The sequence below is a fragment of the Elephantulus edwardii genome, unplaced genomic scaffold (genome assembly GCF_000299155.1).
Source record: "Elephantulus edwardii isolate Elephantulus edwardi_28Jun2011 unplaced genomic scaffold, EleEdw1.0 scaffold00028, whole genome shotgun sequence".
In the NCBI taxonomy this organism is placed as follows: domain Eukaryota; kingdom Metazoa; phylum Chordata; class Mammalia; order Macroscelidea; family Macroscelididae; genus Elephantulus; species Elephantulus edwardii.
The window spans coordinates 8,802,412-8,822,244 of NW_006399778.1; the positions used below are offsets into that span (position 1 = coordinate 8,802,412).

Genomic DNA, 19,833 nt, shown 5'->3' on the forward strand with positions numbered 1-19,833 from the left:
ATTGCATACTCCTACGATAAAAATAATGCCCTAAAATATAATACTTTTAGACTATTCTCTCCCCCATAGACTTCAATGCCATAAACATATTTCATCCAGTTTTTCTCAAAACAATATGTTTTTTACCACATCATAAAGGCATCTCCAGTTTAGGAGCAAGTTACTACATTTCCACAGGTTGATTTTTCTTTTAAATGTATATTGTTTTGTTTTTTATTTCTTTTTTAATTACTATTTTAATGAAAGATTATAGAGAAATTGGATTTTCATTCATTCATTCATTCATCCATTGTTGCACATTTTCCTTCTTGCCCACCCCTCCCCGCCCAGTTCACTTTTCTCTTTGAAAAGAAAAAAAAATTCCTTCATGGTTATACAACACCTCCCACCCCTAGCTCACTTTACTATGCAGCTCCTACTCTGGACACTTGTCATACAAACAATACCCAATCATATCTGTTTCAATGCAGTATACATTATTTATCTCTCCTTTCCCTAGTTTCCTCCCAAACCCGATGTCAATACTGTTTTATAACAGTGGCACTATGCAGTACTTGCTCTTTTGTTACTGATGTATTTTACACAGCATAACATCATACAGGGTCACCCATTTTTTATAATAATTCATGGGTTCCTTTTTTTTAAATGCAGCTTCTCTATCCATTCATTTATTGATGGGCACTTGGGTTATTTCCAACTTTTTGTTATTGTGAATAAAGCAGCAATAAACATAGGGGTGCATATATCTGCTTGGGTGGCAGTTCTGGTTTCTTTGGGGTATATTTCCAGAAGTGGAAATGCTGGGTCAAATGGTATTTCTATCTACAACTTTTTGAGAAAGAGCCATACTGCCTTCCACAGTGGTTGCACCATTTTACACTCCCACCAACAGTGAATAAGGGTTCCAGTTTCTCCACAACCTCGCCAGCATTTAATGTTTGCTGTTCTTTTAAATTTTGCGACTGTTACTAGGGTGAGATGACATCTCATAGCATTGTTTTATTTTAGTGTGTGACTAGAAATAGTCTAACCAAGTAGGTATATCTATAGTTTTAAAAGCACTGGATTCAAGGATTTGAATAATTATTCTGCTTCACATGGGGAATATAATGTGTGATTGCACGTTTTGGATGTGCTTCATAATTCTGCCTTGCTGGGAGCAAGTACTCAGCTATTCACTTGCCCTTTAGTATCTTCAACTTACTGCTTTCTCCAAAGGAAAGTCATCTTTAAAACGCAAAATGTAGAGTGAATTTGGGGTTTCTATTTATTTTTTTTTTCATGACAGATGGTTTTTTACACAGGTGGCCTAGAGGCAAGAAGCTGTGCTGCAATCCCAAAGGCATGCAGCTCAAATCCAGCAGCTGCTCTGTGGGAAAAGGATGGGCAATATCCTTCCCTGTGATTAAATGTCTCTGAAAACCTGTCAGAGGGTCAGCTATGGGTTGGTTCCAACTTGACAGCACACAACAACAACAACAAACTATCCTAGAAGGAGGTCTGGTGGCTAAATGGTAAGGAGTTGAGCTCCTAACCTGGAGGCATGTGGTTTGAATCCAACAGCTGTTCTGTGGGAGAAAGATGGGCAATCACCTCCCTTGTAATTTACTGTCTCAGAAAAGCCACAACAACCCTGGCTCTAGGACATTGTATTGCACATGTGAATAAAGGGTTTCAAGGCCAAGTCTAAAATGCTGAACCGAACATGCAAATAATCTCAACAGCTGCCACCTACTAAGTCCTTACTATGTGTCTCCCCTTTTTATCATGTGTTTTGTATAAATAATTTTAACTAATTTTCATAATAAACCTATGAAACAAGTGATAAATCCCTGTCTTGTCCAAGGTCACATTCTAGTAAACAGTCTGTGGTTGTTCTGTACAGTAGAGGAAGAAGTAACTCCAGGCTGACCTTCGGTTTTCACAAAGAATAAATCATACCAGAGGTGAATGCCCGTATTTCAACCTTCAAGCAGCTAGTTGATTCGAACATGTGCCTTTGAGTTGATAGTGCAACCAGATAGCTAAGCCACCAGACCTCCCTAGGAAAGACTGGTGTTGATGCTGTGTATCATCAAGTTGGAACCAACATGGTTGACGCTCTGACGGGGTTGCAGATGCAGTTAACTGCACAGAAGACTGCTCATCCTTCTCTTGTGGAGCAACTGGTGGAGTCAAACCACATGCCTTTAGGACTGCAGTGCAGCTTCTTACCACTAGGCCACCAAAGCTCCCTAGTAAAGGGTCGGTGTTATGTGCCATTGAGTTGCCTGCAACACATAGTAACCCCTATGTACATTAGCTTTAAAACTTACCCTGTCCTGAGCCAATCTTAAGAGCATTTGCTGCAGAAGGTCAAGGACTGCAGCCTTCAACATGGGTTGAAGCTCAACATCAAGAAAACCAAGATTCTCACCACTGGGTTAACTGGCAACTTTATGATGGATGGAGAAGTGATTTAGATTGTTGATAACTTCAGTTTGCTTGGTTCCATAATCAATACTTTTGGCAACAGCAGTCAGAAAATAAAAAAATTGCATTGGGAAAGTCTACTGTCAGGGACCTCTCTAAAGTATTGAAGAGCAATGATGTCAGTCTGGAGACTAATGTTCTCCTAACCCAAGCCATGGTTTTTGCAATTACTTGTTATGCATCTGAGAGCTGGAAAAGAACTAAGGATGACAGAAGAAGGATTGATGCCTTTGAGTCGTGGTGCTGAAGAAGAGTGCTGAACATACCATGGACTGTCAGGAGAACAAACAGGTCTGTCCTAGGAGAAGGTGAAACCAGGCTGCTTGTGGGAGGCAAGGATTTTGAGGCTTCGTCTCACATACTTTGGACACATGGCTAGGAGGGACCAGTCTTTGGAGAGGGACATTATGCTTAGAAGTATGGAGGGAAGGACAGCACAGAAGAGGAAGACCCAGGATAGGAAGGATTAACTCAGTGACTGGAAAAATGGCATTAGTAAATGGTTGTTGTTGTTATGTGCCGTCGAGTCGTTTCTGACTCATAGCGACCCTATGCACAACAGCCCTAAACCCTGCTCTATCCTGCGCCAACCGCACCACCTCTGACACACCCATCCCAATTACCCCAGTCACCGAATCAATCCATCTCATAGAGGGTCTTCCCCTCCTGCGCTGTCCCTCCACCCTCCCAAGCATGATGTCCCTCTCCAAGGACCCGTCCCTCCTGGCAACATGTCCAAAGTATGTCAGACGAAGCCCCAGAATCCTTGCCTCCAAGGAGTAGCTTGGTTTAATCCTCTCCAAGATGAATCTGTTTGTTTTCCTGGCAGTCCATGGTACATTCAGTACCCTTCTCCAGCACCACAGCTCAAAAGCATCCACTCTCCTTCTGTCCTCCCTAGTCATTGTCCAACTCTCTGGTGCATAACAAGCGATTGCAAAGACCATGGCCTGTATCAGGCGCACCTTAGTCTCCAGAGAAATTGTAGAGTATCCATACAATGAAATACTACTCAGAAATGAACTATGGATACACATGACAACATAGATGAATCTCAAAATAATTACTCTGAATGAAAGAAGCCAGATTAAAAAAATAATGCATATTGTAAAATTCCATTTATCTATTTCTATTCAAAGAACACACAGATTAAAATTTTTCCCCCCGACCACACACACAAATCATACTTTATTAGTTCTCTATACCTGTTATATGTGTAGGATATTTCTGCAGGCACACTATATTTCAAAGATGCTTAATGCTCTGAAGAATGCAAAGTAACTGATGTTGTTCAGTGCTGTTGCATCAAGCATGACCCATAGCGACATTATGGAAAACAGATCTGAACTCTGTCCTATCTTGTGTCATTCTCATAATGTCTGATACACTCAAGCCCATAGTAGTAGTCACTGTGTCAATTCATCTGTTGAGGGTCTTTCTCTCTTTTCTCAATCCTCCGCCTTTCCAAGGCTGATGTCCTTTCCCTAAGAATACGCTCTCCTAATAACATGCCCTAAAGTTTGTGAGATGAAGTCTGTCATCTTTGCCTCCAAGAAGCACTCTGGCTGCACTTTCCCCCAACTTGTTTGTTCTTTGGCCATCTTTAGGATATCTGGTGCTCTTCTCCAACACCACAACTCAAAGGCATCAGTTCTCCTTCTGTTATCCTTTTTCAATGTCCAGCTCTCAGATTTATAGGAAGTGACTGAAAAGACAATTCCCTCACTTAAGGGCACCTTAGTACTCAAATTGACATCGCTGTTCTTCACTAATTTGGAGAAGCCTCTGACTACAGATTTTCCCAATGCACTGGATCCAAGTAAGATGACATTGCTGACAGTTTCAATTTTTTTCTCTCCATTTATGGTGATATTGCCTATCAGTCCAGTGGTGAGAATTTTTGTTTTCTTGATGTCGAGATGTATTTGATATTGAAGGCAGTAGTCCATGATCTTTTGCAGCAAATGCTGCAAGTCCTCCTCACTTTTAGCAAGCAGGGTTGTATCACCTGCATAATGCAGGCTGTTGGTGAGTCATCCTCCAATCCTTACGACACATTCTTCTTCATAGAGTCCAGCTTCTTTGATCAGCATACACATTGAACAGGTATGGAGAAAAGGTACAACCCTGATATACACCTTTCCTAATATTAAACCATGTAGTGTTCCTTTGTTCTATTAAGACAGTGGCCTAGGTATAGGTTTCACATGAGCACAATTAAATGTTCTGGGATGCCCATTCTTCTCCATGCTAGCAACATAGTAAATGAAACATAAAGAGACCTTCTTCTGGAATTCTCTGCTTTCAGCAATGATATCGCTGGTGCCAGGGCCTCTTCTAAATCCCAGCCTGAACTTCTGGCAGTTCACTGTCAATGCACTATTTTACCTGTTTTGGAGTGATCTTCAGCAATATTTTAAATGCATGCACTATTAATGATACTGTTCAATAATTGCCACATTCTGCTAGATCACCTTTTTTTGGGGAGGGGAACAAATACAATCTTTTCCAGTTAGTTGACCAGGCAGCTGTCTTCCAAGTTTCCTGGCACAGATGGTAAGCACTTCCAGACCTACATCTGTTATTTGAATGATGTTAACTGGTATCCATTGGTCCCTGGAGCCTTATTTTTTTTAACAGTGTCTTCAGTGCAGCTTGAACTTCTTCCTTACCATTAACTCTTGATCATATGTACTTCCTGAAATATTTCAGTGTTGGTTAATTCTTTTTGGTAACAGTGATTTTTTTGTGTTTCTTCCATCTTATTTTAATGTTTCCTGGATCACTCAAGATTTGCCTGGTAGCATCTCTAAGTATTGCAACTCTAGGCTTGAATTTGGGGTTTTTTTGTTGTTGTTCTTTCTGTTCGCGAAGTCCTAAGCAAGTTCCTCCCTTTTTATTCTCTGACTCCAGCTTTCTTCACATTTCATTATACAACTTTGCTTTATCTTTTCGAGCTGCCCTTCAAAATCTTCTGTTCAGCTCTTTCACTTCAGCATCTCTTCTTTGTTTTGGCTTGTTGATGCCTTAATACAATTTACAGAGTGTCTCCTGACATCTAGTTTGTTTTTTTCCCTTTCTCTTCTGTCTTTATAATAACCTTTTGCTCCCTTCGTAGATGATATGCTTGATGTCATCCTATAACTCATCTGGCCTTGCAGAGAATGGTGTTGGAATTGAATTGCTGTTAGGTGCCATCAACTTGACAATGACTCACAGCAACAACAGCTGCTGTTCTACCCTACACCATCCTCACAATCTCTGCCATGTTAATCCCACTGTTACGGTGACTGGGTCAATCCATCTTATTGTGGATTCCCTTCTCTTTCATTGACCCCTCTGCCTTTCCCAACATGATGTCTTTCTCCAAGAAATAAGCAAACTAATTGACAGTGATAAAAAAACAGATCAATGGTTACCTGGGTCAGTGAAAGAGGAGAAGGATGACAAAGGGACATCAGGAAATCTTTAGGAGTTCATGACCTATGATTGTGGTAATGGTTTCAGACATGTGTAAAATATCAAGCTGTACAGTATATGTACAGATATCAATTATGCCTCAGTAAAGCTGTGTGAAAAAAAAAGATAGGGAAGAGAGAGGGAGGTGGCCTATGTGTTACCTTGTTAACTTTATGGTTTATTTAATTTAATCTTATGTTCTTTATCTTTTCCCTTTTTGCTTTCTGAAGCTGAGTGATTTAGTACAGAATATGACAGAATTGGTTTAAATACAACCACCAAGCGATTTCTAGCACTCTTACTCTGACCTCTAAAACCGAGGAAGAAATAACATAAGCCTATAATGATCCCCAACAGTGAACCACTGTTCTTTCAAAGTACTACTAATGCTGTCACCATCAAAAGATAAGGACAAAAACTGGGAAGAGAGAAAGAAATGTTGAATGGATACATGTATAATGTATATTTATTTTTCATTTTTGCTTTACAATTCATTTTAGTATCCAAGAAGAAATCTCCCCTCACTGATCTTTTTTTTTAAGAATTGTCATCATTATTATTAACATTTTATTGTGGTTTAGGTGACCGTTTACAAAGTGTTTTAGTTGCCGTCATGATGTGAGTAGCAATCCCTTCAATGTATGGGTCTACGACCATACCACCCTGAACGTGCCCGATCTCGGAAGCTAATCAGGGTGGGGCCTGGTTAATACTTGGAAGGGAGAACCCTTCAGTGTGCCAGCACTCTTTCTACTTCCCTGGGATCCCAATTTCCATTCGCTTGGCTTTCCTGCCCCTTCCTGCCTTCTGAACTTTGGTTTAGGGCAAATGGCACCTGTCTCAGGTGGTTGATTCATGCCCATGTAAGCATCTTCCTCACTGGAGTTATTGTTCACTTGATAGTCCTATTCGCTGGCAGAAAGGTAATCTTCAGGAGTGGGCTTCATTCCAGATTTGAATGGTGTCTAAGGGCCACAGCCTTCGGTGCTGCCCCTGGTCTGGGCAAGTTGTTTGAGTTGTTGGGGTTTTTTAAAAAATAATCTTGAATTTTTTGGTACATTTTTCTGCCCTCTGTCCTGGACCTTTCATTGTGATCCTAATCAAAGAGGTGTGCATAGTTAGCCAGGACCACCTGGTTCTTCTGCTCTCAGGCTAAAGGACTAGGAGGTCACGTGCTCTTTCAGTCCTCAGGACATGGCACTTCCCTGAGTCTTCGCCTTCTTCCCCCCACCATCATATGCTTCAGATGAATACAGAGCAAAAACTGTATCATAAATGTTCACTTACTAGCTTTCAAGACACCAGTGAATACTCACTAAAGTAAAATGTAGAACATTGTTACTGTAAATGATGTTATGCTAATTGCCCTAGATGTCCCCAAAACTTTAATGGACCTCAACCTTCAAGTGGAGTGATGCAAGGTTATTTGGTTATGGTTAAAGAGTTTCCATAACTTTGCTCTCATATGCTATATACTTGGGTATATTTATTGTAGGATGTACAAACACAGAAACAGCCTCATAAAACTATAAATGATCATTAACGTAAGTCATCTCCCACCTATTCACTTACGTAGCCACTCCAAGTTTATTACTGTGACTGCAGGATTTTCTTTGTAGTAGTGTCTACCATTTTTGCCTTTTACTTGTCACTCCCAGTATTTTCCTTTGCCTTGGCCATGTTACGCCATTGTTGTTATATGCTGTCAACTTGACTACAGCTCCCAGGCCTTATGAACAATGATCTGAACCTTTTCCTGTCTTGGGCCACTCTCCTCATCTCTGACAAACTTCAGTTCACTGTTATAGTCACTGTGCCAATCCATCCTGTTGAGGATCTCCCTCTTATTGTATATTGCCTTTCTCTTTATCCAAGTTAATATACTTCAACTATGTAGCTGAGAACTGCCAGAAGTCCAGGCTGGGTTTAGAAGGGGTAGTGGTACTAGAGATATTGTAGCTGATGTAAGATGGATCTTAGCTGAAAGCACAGAATACCAGAGGAATGTATATCTGTGTTTCATTGACTGTGCAAAGGCGTTTGACTGTGTGAATCACAACAAACTGTGACTGACTCTAAGAAGAATGAGAATCCCAGAACACTTGATCGTGCTAATACGAAACCTATACTTGGACCAAGAGGCAGTCGTCAGAACAGAGCAAGGAAACACTGCATGGTTCAAAATTAGGAAGGGCATACGCCAGGGATGTGTCCTGTCTCCAAACCTTTTCAACCTGTATGCAGAACAGATTATCAGGGAGGCTGGGCTCTATGAGGAGAAACGTGGGGTCAAGATTGGTGGAATATCTATCAACAATCTGTGATAAGCAGATGACACAACCCTGCTTGCTGAAACTGAGGAGGACCTGAAGCACCTGCTGCCGAGGGTCAAGGACTGCAGCCTCCAATATGGACTGAGGCTCAATATCAAGAAGACAAAGATTCTCACCACTGGACCAATTGGCAGCATCAGGATGGAGGGTGAAGAGATTGCGATTGTTCACAGCTTTAGTTTGCTTGGCTCCACAGTCAACACTCTTGGCACTAGCAGTCAGGAAATTAAAAGGCGTATTGCGATGGGAAAGTCTGCTGTTAGGGACCTCTCCAAAGTACTGAAGAGCAATGGTGTGTCTCTGGAGACTATGGTGCATCTGATACAGGCCATGGTCTTTGCAATCACTTGTTATGCATTAGAGAGTTGGACAATGACCAAGGAGGATAGAAGGAGAATTGATGCCTTTGAGCTGTGGTGCTGGAGAAGAGTATTGAGGGTACCATGGACTGCCAAGAAAACAGATTCATTCTGGAAAGGATAAAACCGGTTGGCTCCTTGGCGGCAAGGATTCTGAGGCTCCGTCTAACACACTTTGGACATGTTTTAAGGAGGGACAGGTCCTTGGAGAGGGACATATGCTTGGGAGGGTGGAGGGACAGCGCAGGAGAGGAAGGCCCTCTATGTGATGGATTGATTCAGTGACTGGGGTAATCAGGACGGGAGTATCAGAGACAGTGCGATTGGCACAGGACAGAGCAGGGTTTAGGGCTGTTGTACATAGGGTCGCTATGAGTCGCAAGTGACTCTACGGCACATAACAACAACAACAACAACAACTTCTAGTTAATGGTTTCCCCTTCCCATCCCTGGTAACCACCAAAGAATGTTTCTGTGTGTGAACCTTTTTAGACTTTTTATGAGTGTTGTTATGAGGTGTTATCAAGTGGACTACAACCCAGAGCAACCCTATGAACAACAGACCTGAACCCTGCCCTATCCTGCGCCATCCACACAATCTCCGACACACTCTAGTCTGCTGTTACAGTCACCGTGTCAATCAATCTCATTGAGGGTCTTCCTCTTTCTCTGAATCTCCACAATTCACAGCATGCCTTTTCCCCAAAACTAGAAACTCCTGACAACATGCCCAAAGTAAGTTTGGAATCTTTGCCTGAAAGGAGCACAGTTTTTGTATGTCCTCCTAATTAAACAGATCTGTTTGTCCTATTGGCAGTCCATGGGATTTCAGTACTTTTCTCCAAAACTACAACTCAAAGGCATTGATTCTTTTTCCATCATCCTTATTCATATTTCATAACAGGAGTCTCATATAATACCTGTCCTGTGTTAATGACTTCGGGTTGTGCAGTCCATTGGGAGGTGCACTGCTAATGCAAAGGGTGTGCCTCTCTGGCTGTTTGAATGCCCCAGTGGCTTCAAGGGAGAAAGCTGTGCAACCTCCGAAAGCCTGCTGGAGGGTCAGCTAAGAGTTGATTCTGACTCAATGAGTTGAGTTATACTTCAACATAAGCATAATGTTTCACTCAGCATGTCTTCCCGGTTTACCCACGTGTTCCGTGTTCCGTAGAGCCATCATTATTCTGTAATGCTATTTGGCATCCCATTGCTGTGTACAATGCAGTATTTTGTTTATCCATTTAGCCACTGATGGACATTTTTATTTCCATTTCTTAGTAACTGTGTATAATGCTGCAGTGAAAGCAGATGCCCACTTATCTATCTGTATCACAGTTCCTTGTATCTCAGGGATATATACCCAACAGTGGGATAACTCAATCATGTAGTAAGTTATCTCATTTCTAATTCTTTAATGAAGCGCCACCTAGTTTTCCTTACCGGTCATGTAAGAGTACTAATCCCTCACACCACAGCCAGTATTTGTTGTTTTGGTTTTCGTCCCTGCCCCCTCCTCCCCACGCCTTTTATGACCACTGTTACTACACTGTCAAAGTGAGATGATATTTCATTACTCTTTTGATCTTCTTCATCCCTCACTGCTAATGATTTATACATTTGCTGGTCGTCTGAATGTCTTTTCTGGGAAAATATATGTTCATGTCATTTGCATATTTTAAAAGTGGATTTCTTGTCATTTTGATGTTGAAATGCTAAAGTTTTCTATACATTTTAAAGATTAGTCTCTTGTCAAGTTGTGTCAGTGCCAAATTTCTCCCCCCGTCTGTAAGTTCTCTTTTCATTCTTTTGGCAAAGTCTTTAGAGAAGTCTAAGTGTTTAATTTCTAGATTATTTCAGTCAGCGAATTCATATTCTGTTTATAAATTTTCAGTTATGTTTGATAGATGATGCCCTAAATTAGGGCCCCTTAGTTTGCCTCTATGCTTTCTCCATGATCTTAATAGTTTCAGGTTTTACATACAGGTTTTTGATTCATCTTGAGCTATTTTTCACATGTAGTGTGAAGTATGGATCTTGATTGATTTTTCTGCAAATGTTTATACAGTTTTGCTAGTGCTGTCAGAGAGACTATCCCTTTTCCATCTAATCCGAAGATTAGCTGTCCACAGAGATGAATTTAGTTCAGGTTTTCTCAGCTTTATTTCATTGGTCTATGTCACTGTTTGTGGCTTTCTGTTTGCCCCAAGTGGGTGGCCACAGAGCGGACTTGCTAGATTAATTAGGGGTCTCTAGCCCAGAGTTTGCCAGCATTTGGGCATGCCGGAATGGTAAAACACTGAAATGTATGGCCACACCTGGAGGATAAGAGCGAGTGTCTCTCCTGAGTCTCAGTGTCAGCAGGACGGATGCATGCGGTCTCTGGAGCCTGAGGGAGAGGCAAGTTTGGAATGCTGGGGTGTTTGTGGTTTTCTGTTTGCCCCAACTGGGTGGCCACAGAGTGGACTTGCTAGATTAATTAGGGGTCTCTGGCACAGGGTTTGCCAGCATTTGGGCATGCTGGAATGGTAAAATACCATTGGGGGTGGGAATACCAATGGAAAAAATTCTTCTAGGTTGTATAGCCCTGGCGCGTCCACCTGCCATACAGAAGTAACTTGTGGTCGCTGTGAAGCTGAACACTGTGACACTGATGTGTCAAATGTGATAATAATTACCCATAGTGGACAATATTTGGTGGAGCTCCCCAATTAAAACAAGCTTGGAAGCAGGAGTGGCATCTGTTTCCAAAATGGCTTGCCTCCGGAAACACTATAAACCTGGAGAGAGGATGAAAGTCACACAACTGTTGAGAACTTTGGTTCACAGGGTCACTATGAGTTGCCTATGACAACAACATGTCACTGTCATTGTGTTAGTATTAAACTGTTTGGAACACCATGGTTAAAGAGTAGGTTTTGAATTGAGGAAGTATCAGGCCTCATACTTTGTTTTGTGGAGTTTCTTTCCCTTCCAAAGTTGTTGGTTAGTTTTCCTATGTTTTTAAGGAATATTGATGGAATCTAGATCAGGATTGCACTGCATCTATGGATTCTTCTGGACAGTCCTGACATTTTCACAATGGCTTAACATTGTGAAATAAATAAATGGGGGAGGGAATCTTTCATGTATGTTGGTTTCTTATAGTAGTGTTCTGTAATTTTATTTTTTGAAGGCTTGTACATCCCTGAATAGATTTATTCCTAAGATTTAATCATTTTGATGGCTGTTTCAAATAGTATTACTTCTGCTAATTTCTTTTTCAGAGTTCTCTTTATTAAGAACTCTGAAGAGTCTGCCTAATTTTTGTACATTAATCTTGTACCCTAACACTTTGCTGAACCCAGGAGCTTTCTAAAGAATCTCTGAGATTGTGTCCAAAACTGTACCTTCTGCAAACAGGAATACTTTTACTTCTCTCATACCAATTTGAATGTCTTTTATTTCCCTTCCTGTTTTATTGCTCTCACTAAGATTTCTAGCACAAGAATGAGAAAGACTGGCAATATTAGCTCCTTAGTTGATTATGATCCTCAAGGGGTAACAGGCATTTCTTGAGTACCTGTTATATGCCAGGCACTCATGGGCCTCACTATTTAAAACAAAATGCATTTGTACAATTCAAACAAGCACAGACGAGACACTAATAATTGGAATATTGCTGATCTAAGGAATGAGGTTGCTCCTCTGTAACCAATATTAAGTGAGACAATGAAGAGGTGTGCCTATAAGCTATCAAAGCAAGAGACTAAAAACAAAACTAAGGGACTGGACAATCAGAAAAACATCCAAGTGCAGAAATATAGAACCATAATGTCATTCATATCTATACCCATTCCCCCAAAATGGAATTCAATAGATTATGGAAATTACCGAACAGTATCACATGCAAGCAAACTCTTGCTGAAATTATCTAAAAGCTATCAGAACAGTACATCAACAGAGAATTGCCAGAAATACAAACTGGGCTTAATAGAGGCTGTGACACTAGAGATTGTCACTGCTGAGGTCAGAAAGATCTTGGCTGAAGACAGAGAGTACAGAAGGATATCTATTTGTGTTTTATCAATTATGTAAAGGTATTTGATTGTGAGGATCACAACAAATTGTGGCTATCAGTGAGACAAATGGGAATCCCAGAACACTTAATTGTGCTCATGCGAAACTTTTACCTAGAACAAGAAGCTATAGTCTCAACAGACGAAGGGAACACTGTATGGCTCAAAAATCAAGAAAAGAGTGTGTAAGAGATATAGCCTTTCTCAGTACTTTAAAAAAATCTATATGCTGAACAGATCATTCTAGAAGCCAGATTTTTTCTCTAGAAGAGAATGAGGCATAAGGATTGGAAGAAGACTCATCAACAACCTGCATTATGTAGATGACACCTGTTTACTGAAACTGAGCAGGACTTAGAAGATCAAGGACTGTAATCTTCAATATAAGCTGCATTTTGATGTTAATAAAACAAAGAACCTCACCACTAGGCCAATAGCAGCACCAAGATAGATGGAGCAATGTTTGAGGCTACTAACGAATATTGCTGGATCCACAATCAACACTTTTGACACTAGCATTCAGTAAATAAAAAAACTAGTTGCATTGGGAAAAATCTGCTGTCAAAGACCTCTCCACAGTGTTAGGGAGGAACAGTGTCAGTCAGACTAAGGTGCACCTGATACAATCCATGGTCTTCTCAATTGCCTGCTGTATACCTAAGAGTTAGACAATGTCTAGGGATGACAAAAGAAGAATTGATGCCTTCGAGTTGTGGGGCTGGAGAAGAGTACTAAACATGCCATGGATTGTCAAGAGAACAAGCAGGTCTACCTGGAGAGGGTGAAACCACATTGTTCCTTGGAGAAAAGGATTTTGAAGCTCTGTCTCACATACTTTTTGGGTATACTGTCAAGAGTGGCTAGTCTTTGGAGAAGGACAACATGCTTAGAAGGATGGAGGGTCAGTGTAGGAGAGGATAACCCTTGATGAGATGGACTGATACAGTGACAGTGGTAATGGGGTCAGGTGTGTTAGAGGTGGTGAGGTTGGCTCAGGACAGGGTAAGGTTCAGAGCCACTATTCACAGGGTTGCTATGTAGGTGACTCAACAGCACACAGCAACCACAACAATCTCATTAAGCATAATCGGTACAAAACAGGCACGGACTTACAACGGAAAACCTCCCTAAGAGAGCTATCCAGTTTGCTCAGCCTTATAAAAAGTTTATCTTCCAAGAAAACAATTGATAACCAACTGTGGAGCTAAAAGAAATATTGGGCATTGCATTTGTTTTTTTTAAAGCAACTTGCTATGAATCAAGAAGATAATTAAATATTTGGCATCCACTGCTTAAATAGTAAGACATTAAATTGGCTTAGCCTACACTTGTCAATCAACTGATCAAGCTGGCTGGTGTAGTGCACGCCCTTCTGCCAGGGGCCTCTCAGTACGGGTGGTAGAAAGCAGAAAGGAAGGGAATTCTAAGTGGTTTTGGTATTTAACCGTGCAGGGGGTATGGAGGGAGCACACAAGGAGGGATAGGGGTCAATAAGGTACTCAAAGAAAGTAAAGGTGAGTTAGGAAACAGACAAGGACAGTCACTGGGCAGTTTCTGTCAGGCAAGTCCTAAATGTTTATACGTATGTGTATCACTTCCTCCCTCTCAGAGGCAGTGTAACCCAGGGTGTCAGAGAACAGTTCTCAAGTCTGAATACATATGTTTGAAATCTGGGTAAGAGTTTTAAGACCATGGCCAAGTTACACAATGTCTTTTCATCCATACAAACTAAACTTAAAAACAGCACCCACCTTAAGGACTTCTGTGAGGATTAAGTGACACAACATATGTATATGCTCAGCAAAGTAGGTGCTTAATGAACATCTACTACACTCTGGAGGGTCAGAGAAAGAGAGGACGTCCTCCAACAAGACGAACTGACATAGTAACTGTAACAACGGGTGTGAGACTGTCAGAGATGGTGAGGATGGCACAGGAGAGGGTGAGGTTCAGATCAGAGGCTCACGCAGCCGTAAGGGACTTGATGACACCTAACAATAACAACATATGCTGGTGGCCTAATGCATAGGGATTTGAGCTGCCAAACCAAAGGTGAATGATTTGAACCCACCATCTGCTCCTCAGGAGAAGGATGGGCAATCTTCTCCCCTGTAACTTATAGTCTCTGAAAATCTGCTGGAAGGTCAGCTATGAGTTGGTTCAGAATTGATGGCAGTGAGATGAGATTAGTGTTTTTAAGGAGCTCTGGTGGCACAGTGTGAGGTGTGTTGCTCTAACCAAAAGGCTTTTGCATGGAAGCTGCTGTGAGTAGGAGTCAGCTTCAAGGCTGTGGCCAGTATTGCTTTTATATCTGAAAATGGTCATTGTTTCTTCAACACGGATGCAATTTTCTATAAACACAGATACACTAAATCCTTCTTACACAAGTTTTGAGGTTCTCAATTTGTCATGTATCAAATTATATACCCTAAAAAAATACAACCATATAATATGAAAGCTATGTAAGGATCTCCCCAAGGTCAGATAAACCAAATAAACAGCTGTAAAAGGATCAAGGGTGAAATGTGACACTCAACCCATGAATCCTTACTTGGGTGTGAGAGAAGTTTCGCTAGGGGGTGGCCTGTGTTATCTTTTGTCACTAGAGATAAAAAGAAGCAGGAAAAGACAAAAGCCTCAGCTGCTGAATACCTTTGAGATTAGCATTTATGTCTTTGATTCATGGCTGACCCTCAGTTTCCAAGGCAGTAAATCACATAGAAGGAGACAGCCCATCTTTCTCTGGAGGAGTAGCTGGTGGACTTGAACTACATACTTTTGGGTTGGCAGTATAATTCCTTACCACTAAACCATGAGTACAGTGATGCTGTGTATTCCCTTCATCTTCTTTGATACTTTCTGGGTCATTCAATATATTGCCCATAGCATCTTTCAGTATTGCAACTTGAGCTTTAAACTTGTTTTTCAGTTCTCTCTGCTTTGAGAAATGCAAAGTGAGTTCTTCCTTTTTTAGACTCCAATTCTCGCTCTCTGTACATTCCATTATAATACTTTGCTTTGTCCTCTCGAGCTGCCCTTTGAAATCTATTCAGCTCTTTGAAATCTTCTGCTCAGCTCTTTTACTTCAGAATGTTTTCCATTTGTTTTGTCTTCTCAATTTTCAGTCTCTTCTGATATCCATTTGGATTTCCTTTCTCCTCTGTCTTTGTAATGACTTTTTTGCTCTCTTCATAAGCGATATACTGATAATTATCTTTGGTCATTGGTATTCAATGCCTCAAACCTATGCCTAAGATGATATTGGATATGGCGGAGCCAGAGTGCTCTTTGGAGGCAAGGATGATGAGACTTCACCTCACATAATTTGGGCATGTTGCTACGAGGGGCTATTCCTTGTAAAGGGACATTATGCTGGGAAGGATGGAGGGACAGTGAAGGAGAGGAGGACTCTTGATCAGGTGGATTGGCTTGCAACTACCACAATGGGCTCTACTGTGTCACAAAGAGTGAAGACCGCACAGGATAGGATGGATGTGTTGTTCATCTGGGTTGCTATGAGTTGTACTTGACTTGATGGTACCTAACAACAATAAGCCACTAGAATTCTCTTGGGGATCTTAGTACTACCAAGAAATAGTCACCAGAAGTAATCTGCATAGTTTTCAACCTGGGACCCAGATCAAAAAAATTCCTTGACACTGGAAGACCAAAACACAAAGATACTGAAGGAAAGGAAGACTTTCCTCCACAACGAATAAGGCATTGTTGTTGTTGTTGTTGTTATGTGCCATCGAGTCGCTTGTGACTCATAGCGACCCTATGTACAACCGCCCTAAACTCTGCTCTGTCCTGTGCCAACCGCACTGTTTCTGACACTCCCATCCCGATTATCCCAGTCACTGAATCAATCCACCTCATAGAGGGCCTTCCCCTCCTGTGCTGTCCCTCCACCCTCCCAAGCATGATGTCCCTCTCCAAGGACCCGTCCCTCCTGGCAACATGTCCAAAGTATGTTAGACGGAGCCTCAGAATCCTTGCCTCCAAGGAGCCACCAATAAAGCATTAGCAACCAGAATTTTTACTAAACTGTGAGAGGATAAATTTCTGTCAAAGTCATTAATTTACGGAATCTACTAAAGCAGCCTTAAATAACTAAGATGCCTCTGTAGTTTTGTTTTTGTTTTATTGCTTAAGTCTCTAACAGTTATTACAACTATCTTATGCCTAATATTATCCTCCAGTAATCAGGAGTGGTATGTACCGCTAAGTATCTTGGTTCAAACTGCTGGTAAGCTGGAATTTGCCTGGGATCAAAACCCAAGTTGATGCTGAAAGTATCTTTCTTACCCAGAATTTTTGCAAGACTGGCCTTTAGAGAATAAATACCAAAAGAAGTGTGGAAAAAATGGAAACCCCTTAGGGATTTTACATTTTCAGATTTCTGCCCCATATGGAAAGTTGCTGTTTTATCCTGAGAACAGTCAAGTAGCAAACAAAACAGAAACAATATCTACCTCCTTCTGTGGGCCTTTAATTTTTGAACAATTCTCTAGTCTTTTGAAAACATCCTGGGTAACGGAGAGTGCATCTGAGAAGGTACTTTCATTTTCCAGAAGAAAATCCAGCTGGTATTGTTTTCTCTCATGTTCTGAACATTAAAAGGGGAAAAGAAAAAAACAACACATCAGTCATTTATTACTTGAAGTGATTAAATAAAAAGTTCAAGCTGTCTGTGGAAAATCTTGAAGTCATATACTGCATTTAACAGATAACGCAGCAAGTCACAGACAACAATGTCTTTCACAACTTCTTAGACTGAGCCTGGTTAAAATAACGTGTAATTACTAGAAACGGTGATTACTGCTACCACTATCTCAACACTGCTTTTCTTTTCTGCGGTCCACCTTCAGATTTCCAGTACTCAAAACACAGGCACTTTTAATAGCAGCTGGGCTCAACCAGAGTATGCCGCTGGATTTTAGCCTCTTTGCTAACAAGTAGTCTTTGGTAAAATGATTAATGAAACAGAAAAAATTAACAAAGATCCCTGAATCGACTCACTAACAAATGAAAAGGAGATCATAAAACTACTACTGAGTGGATGTTACCTGGTTCTGTGCCTGCCTCTGTGGTCTCACTAAAGGTCTGTATAGCAGGGGAAGAAGGACAAACTTCCACTGCACTGGGAGTCTCCACTGACGTTCCTGCGCTCCTTTGCATCTCCTGGGTGGTGGAAGAATCTTGTGTGACCATCTGGGTGGCCTCCTGTGGGTCTGCTTTCCCAAAGCCTCCTGGAAGGGCAGGACCCTCATGGGAAACACAAGGCTCTCCAGAACTCTCAGAGGAAACGATTTCTACTTGCAGTTTCTCAGCTTCCTTCTTGACTGACTCTGGTGCTGGCACAGCAACATCTCTCATAGTCTGACCCTGCACGGAGCAGTTCACAAGGTTGGTGAGAAGATTTTTACAGCTGACAGCTACATCAAACATCTGAAGGCTGTCAGCTAAAGAGATGATTTTGGAGAAGTTGTGCTTGCCCACAGGGAGTCTGCCAGTGTACATCATTTCTAGCAAGAGGGCAAACTCCTCAGGGCTCACCACAGAGGCATCGATGGAGATGGTGTCTGTGCTGTCCAGCAGCGTTTTGAAGAGGAGGCTGGCAGCAGCCAGGACCAGCTTGTGTGCCCTGAAGTAAATGGAGCCGATGGAGATGGTGCAATCACAGAACTGCTGCTCCTTACACAGCGTGTACAGCTGCTGCAGCAGCTGCCGGCTGTAGTTGGGAAGCTCCATCACATCAACTCTGCACCTCAGGACTTCTCTCAGAGTTCACTTTGTGAGAATCAACCTGGAGAAATCAGAAAGACACCATGTTACTCCATATGGGCACATGGGGAAGCACCATGGAAATAATTCTAAACAAAGGAACAAAAAGGATTTATTCATTCACCAAATGCTGCTTAATGGGATGGGATACTGTACCAGGTATACAAAATGAAGAATTATAAATGTGAGGAGCGTGGTAGTTCTGCGCTCAAGTGGTCAGCCCCTAACCACAGAGGGCAGTGTGACCCCATGAGAGAAAAACAGTGCAGTCGGCTTCCATAAAGATTTACAGCCTTGGAAATCCTATGAGGCAGCTTTCGGGCAACCGTAAGTTGGAATGGACTTGATGGCAGTAGATTTGCTTGGTACAGTTTATAATAATGATGATGTCCTTCACTATGTACTGTTATTGTTGTTGGTAAGTGCTGTGTAGTTAACTCTGACTCACAGCTACCCTAGGAATAGATCTGAGTCCTGCCTTATCCTGTGCCATCCTCACTATATAAACAGGACTAAATATAATGCCCTATATGCACGTACCCATCTAATTGTCACAATGATTCTAGTGAGAGTGATTCTGTCACATCTTTATACAAAAACCTCCAATTCACAGTAAGAGTCAGTGTCCTAATAAGGGTCTGCAAAGCTTTCATGACCTGGCTCATGATTAGCTCTTTGATCCACCTTGTCCTGGTCTCTCTCTTAGCCCCACTGCTCTGAGCATACTTCCTCCCTTGCTGTTTCTGGAATACGCTTGGTCTCAGGGTACTCACCTATCAGCACAGCTCTCTCACTTCCATCACTTCCGTCTCTGCTCAAAGGCCACCTTCGCAGTCAGGCCTTCCTCGACCATGTTCTTTAACAAGGACCCTCAGAATGCCCCACAACTCCTTACTTTAATGCTTTCTTTTTCACCACGGCACTTACCACCTACTGGCACACATTTTCACTTGCTTAGTACCTATCTTTCTTCACTAGAACATAAACTCCATTCAGGAAGGTACTTTATCATCTGCTGTATCATCTCCTATGATTAAAATTCTGCCTGACATAAATACTGCTGGTTTGTTGGCAGAATGAATAAATGAACGGAGGAAAATGTAATAACAGAGATTTGCACACAAAGACCCAATTTGAGGAATAGAGGAGTCCGGGAGTTAGAGTCAATATTTGAAGAGACGTGACGTGTGTCTTACAAGATGAGCAGGCACTGACGAGGTGCAAAGCAGGGAGAGGAAAAGCATTCCAAGTAGGGCAGACTGCATGGGCAGAGATTAGAAACCATCCCACCATGGAGGGGAGGAGCTTTAGGAGGCGCAGAATGAGCTCAGAGATGCTGAATATAAAGCAGGGGACAGAAGTGCCAAG

The 19,833-nt window shown here is 41.7% G+C and overlaps 1 protein-coding gene across 2 annotated transcripts in view; it reads right to left on the reverse strand.

Annotated features, from left to right (window-relative positions):
• Window positions 1-18,456, reverse strand: part of ZBTB40 (zinc finger and BTB domain containing 40) — a 54,504-nt gene extending 36,048 nt beyond the window's left edge. The window contains exons 1-2 of one of the 2 annotated variants that reach the window (XM_006883549.1): window positions 17,748-18,456; window positions 17,154-17,287 (exon numbers count right to left, since the gene is read on the reverse strand). In XM_006883549.1, the coding sequence (XP_006883611.1) occupies window positions 17,154-17,287; window positions 17,748-18,432 (819 nt within the window). In that variant the 5' untranslated portion in view covers window positions 18,433-18,456. The remainder of the gene's footprint in view (window positions 1-17,153; window positions 17,288-17,747) is intronic. The other variant, XM_006883550.1, reaches the window with a different exon arrangement.
• Window positions 18,457-19,833: the final 1,377 nt, after the last annotated feature.